Source organism: Anopheles merus, chromosome 2L (assembly GCF_017562075.2).
Source record: "Anopheles merus strain MAF chromosome 2L, AmerM5.1, whole genome shotgun sequence".
NCBI lineage: Eukaryota > Metazoa > Arthropoda > Insecta > Diptera > Culicidae > Anopheles > Anopheles merus.
In genome coordinates this window covers 4,839,749-4,849,213 of record NC_054083.1, presented here as the reverse complement: position 1 = coordinate 4,849,213, position 9,465 = coordinate 4,839,749, and the positions used below count along the sequence as shown (strand labels likewise).

Sequence of the window (9,465 nt, the reverse complement as noted above, 5' to 3'; positions counted from 1 at the left end):
ATTGTTCCCTTAATGCATAGCATCTTGGGATTGCAACGGCACTGGCATTTATTAATTTTTTCATCCATTGGTCCCATTGTGTTTTTATTTTTGGGGGAACTTTTTCATCCCAATTCAGCCCTGTTTTCCATAGAGACTGCATCATTATCTTCCCTTCAATCAGATAGTTGCTTATCAGGCCTAGTGGGTCGTATATTTTCATTATGTACGAGAGCATGTCTCTCTTATTCCAATGATCTTTAAATTCGTCTTTAATTTTGTATCTAAAAACATCGTTGTGGGTATCCCAGTACAAACCCAAAACCTTTTCAAAGGTATGTTCCTTATCTGAGATTTTTAGTAGGTCTTTAGATGACCTACGCTCCTCCGGTAGAGAATTTATTACCTCTCTTGAATTTGAGAAGTAATTTCTCATAAAAAAATGGGCTCTGTCATGTATTTGGTTGATTTCGTGGATCGTTTTCAAAGCTATTTCGACCGAAGGGAAACTATCTAAATAGTCGTCTACGTAATGGTTATTTATTATGGCCTTCACCGCTCCTGGGTGTTGTTCCTTGTATTTCAATGCGTTTTGATTTTTTACATATTGAGCGCATGCAGGAGAGCAGGTGGCGCCGAAGGTCATTACCTCCATTGTGAATACTTGTGGAGGGTCAGCGGGCGTGTCTCTAAACAAGAACCTTTGGGCACACTGATCCTCTTTTCGTATCTTGACCTGATGGAACATTTCTTTGATGTCCTCTGAAACTCCGATAGTATGTTCTCTGAATCGTGTTATTACGCCAAACAAGGACGTTGTGGCATCAGGTCCTGACAAGAGCATAGAATTTAAGGATATTCCTTGGTTCTTTGCCGCTGCATCGAACACTAGCCTTGGTTTTGGGTCTAGTTTGTTCTGATTTACCACAGAAAAATGTGGAATATAATTTATCTTAGGATTCGTACTTAGAAGCTCGTATGGTGTTATTACACGAGCGTACCCTTTTTCTAAATATTCTCTGATCTTGGCGTGATACCATCCTTTGAGTTCGCTATCCTTCTCCATCTTTCTCTCTTGAGTTTTTAGTCTTCTTAAAGCCTGTTCGTAACTATTCGGGAGTACGACGTTGGCGTCCTTCCAAAGAAGACCAATCTCGTATTGTCCATTGCTGTAGCGTAGCGTTTCTTGCATAATGCCTAACGCTAACTCGTCTTTCTTTGGAACCAGGGATTTTTGGGTAACCTTTACCCCAAATTCCTCGGTGGAAAAATATTCCTTCATCATTTGTCTTAATGATTTTTCGTCTTCTTCCTGTTTCTCGATCATGGTAAACAGGTTGCATTCTCTATCCCTTTTATCATGTCCACCGAACAGTACCCAGCCTAACCGAGTGTGGTGTGCGATTGGCTCGTCCGGTTCGCCTTCACGAGGTGAAGTTCCTCTGGTAATGTACGCATGAGGTAAACCTAAGAGAATAGTGGGGGTTGCGTTTGTATAACTGTCAATTCCCACATCGCACAAATGGCTGTAGTTATTTGCTAACTGTTGTGCATCTATTGATTGTGTGGGCAGATCGAGATGCTTCACCGAGCGTACGTTGCTTACATCATAAGTTTTCCCTTGTTTTCCCCTAATTTGAATGGCAATGGACTGGCTTTCGTTTTCATCTTGGACCTCACCGTTTGTCCAGCTAAGAGTGAGAGGTTTGTTTGGGCCTTCCGCCTTTAAGAGATTTTTTACATCATCAAGTATAAGACTTGTAGATGACCCTGGATCTATAAAGGCAAATGTATTTACTTCTACTTCGCCGTTTTTCAGAGTAACAGGAACGATCTGGTAAAAGAGTTGTTTGTTGCTTGAGTGATAATTGACTCTTCTAGCTTGATCATAATTTTTCGGAACTGTTTGTGCGTGGAGGATAGAGTGATGTTTCTCTCTACATCCATAGACATTGCACTGTGGTGGAAATTTGCAATTGTAGGAGGTATGGTTCGTTAATCTGCAACAATTAGTGCATATTCCCTTACCTCTTAAAATAGCCCATCTTTGTTCTGCAGAGTTTGCCAGTAAAGTTCTGCACTCGGTGGTTTTGTGCTGTTTATTACAATTTAGACATTTGTCCTTAAACTGTTGTCTGTTTGCTGTTTGGATGGGGCTCATTTTAGCAGACTTTTTAGAACCAAGATCTCTTGATTATAATAGTATGGCCAACTCTTCTGTGGGTTTGAGCCATTCAGCTAAGTCGGTTAGTGTTAAGGTTGCACAGCAAGATTTTTCTATTAGCCAGTTATTTCGTAGGCTTGAGGGAAGTTTTGAGACTAGGTCTCTTAGGAGTCGCTGGTCATTTAAATATTCCTCTCTGTTCAGCAAGGTCATATTTCTAATCAAATTATTTAAGGCATTCGTGAAGTCAATGAACGTACTAGGTGTTTCAAGCGTAGGTTCCTTAGCGTTTGTTAAATCTGCAAGAAGAGCGTCGTAAATGACGTCAGGGTTCCCATATAACTTTTCCAGTCTATCCATTATGTTATCCAAATTGTTTTGATCGTGTATTAAAGAGCTGACGGCTTTTAGCGCGTCTCCCCTCAGGTGCTTTTGAAGCCTATTCAGGTTCTCCAAGCGCGTGAATCCAGCTGTTTGGGCTGTTTCGTAAAAAATCGATCGAAATTTTGGCCACTCTTTCTGAACACCATCAAAATTTGGTAATACCAGTAGTGAATTTTTTGAGGTGTTCATAGCCATCACCATTTTGTTCAAGGTAGCGGTTAGTATCCCCATCTCACTTGAAGGTTGAACAATTGTGACTTGTGGGGGTGCATTTGGTGTAGTAGGAGACTCATCGAACCTGCTTTTGCTCAAACTTTCGATCCGTTTTTTATCTCTGTTAATTGTCTTTCTAGTTCGGGGCTATCATTTCTTGGCTGGTCTAAATTTGTTTTTATCCTTTTCTCGGGTACGTTTGTAGCGGTAGCAACTTGAGATATTGCCTGGGTGGCTTGTTCTGAGAGTTCATTTAAATTGTATCCATTTTTGGCCATATGCTGATCCGTGCTGGAAAGTGCGACGAGCTTTTGTCCTTCGTGGTTCTCTAGTATCTCTAAATTCCTCTCCTTAATAGGAGTCGGTTGCGATATTTCCTTAGTGGTTTGTCTCAAAGGCTCAATCAAACTGTTGACCGTGTGCTGACTCGTGCTAGAAAGTGGAGCCAGCTGTAGGTCTTTATGAATTTCTTCTGCTACTGAATCCTTTTCGATAAGCTCTTTCAGATGCCAAGTGAGATTCTTAATTTCGGCATCTCTTTCGTCTACTAATTTTTTGAATTGTTCCTTCTCAGTTGATATCTGTTCTACTCGTGTTTCGGCATTCCTTTGTTCCTCCTGTATTTTTTCTACGCGTTGCAAGAGCTTCTTCTTTCCCTCCTCTATCTCTGCTAATTTTTTTTCAAGTAGATTATTTTCGTTAGTAAGCCTTTCTGCTTCCTCTTGAATTGATTTAATCTCTGCTTCTTTTTTCCCGAATAATGTTTCACACTTTGGGCATGTAAACTCTTCCGGGATTGTCTTTAATTTTAAGCATTCCTTATGGAAATACCTATCACAAATATAACAACCGATGAGTTTTCCCCACTCATTCTTTCGTGTACATAACCAGCAGTTACCGTTCGGATTAACCTTATATTTATATTCCATGACTCACCTCGGTATCTGCTGATGCAGAATACTGCCGCTGCGCTGGATCAAGTTCGCCCTAGGTGCGATGGGTTCGCTTTTGTTGCTGCCGGCAATCGTCACGCCGGGGAGGTCGTCGCGGGGTGGAGAGTGGTGTTCTGCTGGGTGTAGCTGGTGATCGGTTAGGTCTTGTTCGTCTTCTGGTGCTCGACTTAAGCCGCTGGTGAGTGCTGCTGGACTCTGTTGTTTTGGACTTAGGCCGGTCGGTGATCAGCTGGTTCAAGGTCGCCTTTGGTGTCGTGGTTCGATGTCTTCACTTCGATGCGAATGGGTGATCCCTTTGGTCGCGGGAGTCACGGGAGCTCGTCGTCTGATGGTTGCGAGAGGGTGGCTTCTTCTTCAGCTGAATTCCACGGAACTCGTCTCCTGGTGCAGGAGGGTGACCTCTTCCGGTGATGAGTGCCACGGAGCCCGTCTTTGTTGGTTGCGAGAGGGTGGCTATTCTTCCACGGAACTCGTCTTTTGGTTGCGAGAGGGTGCCTATTCTTGCACGGAACTCGTCTTTGTTGGTTGCGAGAGGGTGGCTAAGCTTCCACGGAACTCGTCTTTTGGTGTTGCGAGAGGGTGGCTATTCTTCCACGGAACTCGTCTTTTGGTGTTGCGAGAGGGTGCCTATTCTTGCACGGAACTCGTCTTTGTTGGTTGCGAGAGGGTGCCTATTGTACCACGGAACTCGTCTTTGTAAGTTGCGAGCAGGTGGCTATGCTTCCACGTAACTCGTCTTTTGGTGTTGCGAGAGGGTGGCTATTCTTCCACGGAACTCGTCTTTTGGTGTTGCGAGAGGGTGCCTATTCTTGCACGGAACTCGTCTTTGTTGGTTGCGAGAGGGTGGCTATTGTACCACGGAACTCGTCTTTGTGGGTTGCGAGCAGGTGGCTATGCTTCCACGTAACTCGTCTTTTGGTGTTGCGAGAGGGTGGCTATTCTTCCACGGAACTCGTCTTTTTGGCTGTGATTGTCACACTTGAGGCTGACCTCGGAGTAACACTGGCTGGTGAATGCTAGCCTTTATTTCACACACGGAGCTTAACTCCGGAGTGAAATTTCCCTTTGATCTATTCCTCTCTGGAGCCACCAATTTGTCACACTGGAAGATAACCTCCGAGTGACTGTTGTGATCGAAAGGGTGTAGGGTTAACACTGACACTTTATTACCATAAAATTTACCTATTCATACCTAAATGGTTACATGCTTATTGTTCTTACTTGCTAAAATGCTGCGTTGACAACATGCCGATCGACCACCGATCGTGCGCGTGCTCGCAGCATTGTTTATTATTATTTTATTTATTTATTTTAAGGCTAACGCAGCCAAACCGTCTTCGATCGGTTGATCGACCGGATGGCTACCGCGACCTAGTAAACTAATTATTTTAACCGCCAGCGACACAGGCAATAACGATATTAGTCTGGTGGTGGCGCACGATCCACTGGTTACCCGTACCAATATACCAGGGAAGCTGCTGCAATTAATTTGAAACTTACCTGTACTTATTTCATCTTTGTGCTATTTAGATCACTTCATACATATTACACAACTTTACATACATATGGACGATATTCGTATGTTTGTTTGAGGTAAACATGGTTGTCGTTTTTTTGTCCCACGCCTACATCGATGAATCGCTATGTCGGTGCAAAGTGTGCAAGAAAACCAACATGGTGCAAAAATCATCCAAGCTATCCGCACCTAACATCAACTCACTAACCAACATCGTCTCACTATAGAGTGAAAAAGTAACGCTCTATAGTGAGAGATTGAAAATGAGAACCTTTTTGTAAAATTTGTTATAGGACTAGTTAATTTGGCCCGGTTACAGGGCTACGCTAAATAACATAAAAAAGTAAAACAAAAATTACTGCTCAAATTTTATATCAGTAGACTCCTAAATAAGTCTGCGATGCTGCTTTTTTATAGCATTGATACGAATAATCCGATGCGTTGTATGATAATGACAGTTAAATGTTTACCAATATCGTTGTCATCGCGTGAATCCTGTATATTGCTTATGTTAAGAACCTATGTTTCATTACGCATTGCATGATCTATAATCGGTTTTCATCTCTATCATTTGGTTTAGCACGGTAGTTAACAATCTTATGTTTCTTGTTCTTGAATATAAAGCACTTCCTATTTGATTTCGTGTGTACACAGGTGCAGTATTTTGCAGTTTGTCATGATATTTTCCGAGCAAACTTGACGGTTTTTAAAGACGAAGACACAAAACCAACACACGAAGACGAAAACAAACAACTTAACTTACTTTATTTGATATGAGGCAGTAAGCTTATTTGCCTAATAAAATTCTTACATAAATCTTTATCTGTATTGATCGATAGAAATAATCATGAAAAAACGTTTACTTCTAGGCATCATTATTGTTAATAGTGGCACACTATATTGCAACAACAGCCTCAATCGGTGTACCTGTTAAAGTACAATAACAAAATGATTCATATTTGCTTATCTGTATGAACATCATATGAATTTGCTTACCGCATAAACAGCCCTTCAATTGCCTATTACTTCTCGGTACACTACGTTCTTCGCCGCAACACCATCTTGATCATCACGTTCCGAATTTACGATCATAACCGTCACGTTTTGTCGGGATGTGACTCGTGATAGTGCGACGTACAGATGCCCATGTGCAAATACCTCCGTGGGTAGGTACAGTCCAAGATGTTGCAAGGACTGGCCTCCCAAATAGCCAGAATTGCTTAAGCAGCTCATTTTGGCACGCTAAAGATCGCTGCTCTAATTCGCCTTTTGCAGTAGATAAACAGCATCAAAGTTCTATGTGGGTCTTTCAAACAGCGCCTAAGCAGCTTCCTTATGCCACGATGCCAGGGATTATTTTTCTGTGTGTTTTATTTTTAAGCAAGCGTCATCGATGAAATAAACAACAAGATTTGTTTCGTTTAAACACATATGTATATTTTTAAAACTTTTGTATTGATGAATTACACAAAATTTTACACAATTTACTGATAATTCACAATCACTTCACTCAATATTCATTCTTTAATTAACTTATCTAACTTGTACAGCAGCAATGAGATGATTGACGGCGTCTCTCTTTGACACTTTGACAAGATCCACCTTGTACCGATGCCATGCATTAAAAAGCTATAAAGTTCCACCAAGTTCGATACACACTCTTAACAAGCCTTCAAGTTCCACCATGAACCCTACACATAGTGCTAATCAGCCGCAAAGTTCCAAAAAGTACGATGTGCCTGTTAAAAAGCTCCTTAGTTCCGCAAAGTACCGTCTATCTCTTAATCAGCCACAAAGTACGACATCGGAACGATTTTTCGTTAAACAGCCCTAAATCAGCTATAAAGTACGAGCTGGCTATTTGGGCTTGCGCCTTGTTAATTGTCATCGCAAAGCATACCTGAATCGGAAATTGTTTCCGGCAAATTTGGAACAGAATATTCGCATCGTTGCTGTCACATAAAATGCGTGGTAATAGTACGTCATCTCCCTGTCGTTTGCCGGTTAAGATTCGAGCGTGTATGCAGTGCGGTTTCATTTCGATGACCAGCAGACGCGTTCCATTGCACAACCCACGTTCGGTATTCAAATTACGAAGCAGCAAAACTGGTGTATATTTTTTCAATCGCAAGCAATGAACTGGAATTCCACTTAAGTTGATTGAATGCAGGAATTCAGGCGGTATCTGTAGCGTTTCGTGTTCTTCTGGATTTACTAACGCGTCTACCGAAAGATATTCCTGTACTGGCCCAGGTAGTTGTTCTAGTACGCAGTTATTGATTGCGGTTACATCAACATTTTTCGGAGAGAGAATAGCTCGGTCCGTAAAATATTTCAGATGTTCGAAATATTGTCTAATATCCGGAAAGACGCGATTAATCAATATTCGTACGTTGTCATCAACGCTGGCAGAGCGAGGTAATACCATATCACGGGGAATTTTTGCAAAAGATGCATCCAACCCCGGAAAGGTAGCATGGCGACCCTCACCGATGCGGAGAAGGAAATCGGTAAAGTTTTGTAGATCGTTTGCACTCCGCGCGGTTGATGCAGTTTGGACGCGCATATTGACATGCAATCTCAATACCTTAAATTGCTCCCACAATGCACTCTTTTTTAAACACTGCTGGATAACCTGTGCATCTGTACCTTTCGGGACGATTGGAAGAATCTGTCGAAAATCGCCACAGAGTAGCAAGACCTTACCGCCAAACGGCCTATGCACACCCACGATGTCTTGTAGAGTACGGTCGACAGCTTCAAGAGCGTAGCGACTGCTCATCGAGGCTTCGTCCCAGACGATGAGTGCTGCTTGCCGCATCAGGTTCGCAAGGGATGATTGTACGGGTATATTACACGTACTGTTTTCGTCAAGTGCCAGAGGTAACTTAAAGGTCGAGTGCACCGTTTTACCTCCCGTCAAGAGTAACGCTGCGATACCACTTGAGGCTGCAGCAAGGGCAATCTTTGACTGGCGGCGCGTATAAGCCAGAATCTTCTCTAGAAGGAATGATTTTCCGGTACCACCTGGTCCATCCAAGAAGAACAGGTTGCGATGTTCTTCGGGTAAGCCTTCGAATTCCGATTCGTGACGATCCACCACTGCTGTTACGACATCGTATACCAAACGCTGTTCGACATTTAGCAGATGCAACGATGCTAGTGTTTCGTCAAGCGTGTTGATGGAGTACGAACGCTCCGCATCTATGTGAATGTTGACACTGGTTTGATCGGACAGTAGTTGATCTATTGGTATAAAATGGTGAAAATCGGCTAACTGTGGCATACCCGAGATGCTGGTGAGCGTTTTTGATGGTGTGCTTTCCCGTAAGTATTTTTCGATTAGACGGAGAGCCTGAGCCTGTTCCAGTGCACGCAGTATACGATTTTGATCAGATTCTTCCGATGTGTAGCGGTCACGATGCTGCCAATGAAAGTCTTCGCACAGATGATCTACGTATGTGTCCCATAGGCGGCGAGGATTCTGTGCCAATTCTTGAGAAAGGATAACTGCAAACAAATTGCGCAACTGGGAAGGCATTTGAAATGTGACGGCTTCTTGCATGGCCCGATCCCATTCGAGATCGTCTTGAAATAGTCCAGCCATTGTTGCTGCTTCTTGGTAGCTCGCAAACACAGTTCCGTCGACAGTCCGCAGGTCCTCGAATGAAGTTGGACCTTTGCGGTAGCACAGCAACAATCGTAGGCAATACCGTTCCATTTGTGACATAGAGCAGTACACCATTCGACCAACCACGATACAGAACTCTCTAATGCGTGAGACCCATTGCATTCCTGGTCCGTTGTACCATGGCAATCGATGAGTGGGTTTATCAAACCGATAGTAAATTGGGACTTCTTGATACGTTAGATTCCGTGCGCCAGGATCATTTGCTGCCAGCTGGAAAAAGCGCGTTAAAATGGTATGATGACCTCGTTCTAACACAGAATTTACATTTTCGTTTGGCTGGAACATGAAACGATGTTGGTGTTCCAGATGTATGGGCAATTGAACGACGGTCACCGTTTTGGCCTGCATCTCAAAACCAAATATAACCCACATAGCTTGAGAGGCTGAGATGTATCGTGCATCCTGATACTGTTGAATTTCATCGCATGACTGCGTGTCAGTGGAAAATGCTACATGGTCGCAACCCTTAAACAAATACTTGTTCAAGTATTTTATACTGGCCACCGATGCGCATATTTCCACATTAATGTGGCAGTTATACTTATGGCAAAGCCATGGATTGTAT

At 42.8% G+C, this 9,465-nt stretch overlaps 1 protein-coding gene across 1 annotated transcript; it reads right to left on the bottom strand.

Moving 5' to 3' along the window:
- Window positions 1-6,123: 6,123 nt before the first annotated feature.
- LOC121591414 (ATP-dependent DNA helicase PIF7-like) lies at window positions 6,124-9,272 on the bottom strand. The gene is made up of 2 exons (XM_041911876.1): window positions 7,015-9,272; window positions 6,124-6,136 (listed from the first exon to the last, which is right to left on the bottom strand). The coding sequence occupies exons 1-2, from the start codon at window positions 9,270-9,272 to the stop codon at window positions 6,124-6,126; spliced, it is 2,271 nt and encodes a 756-aa protein (XP_041767810.1).
- Between the last annotated feature and the right edge of the window lie 193 nt (window positions 9,273-9,465).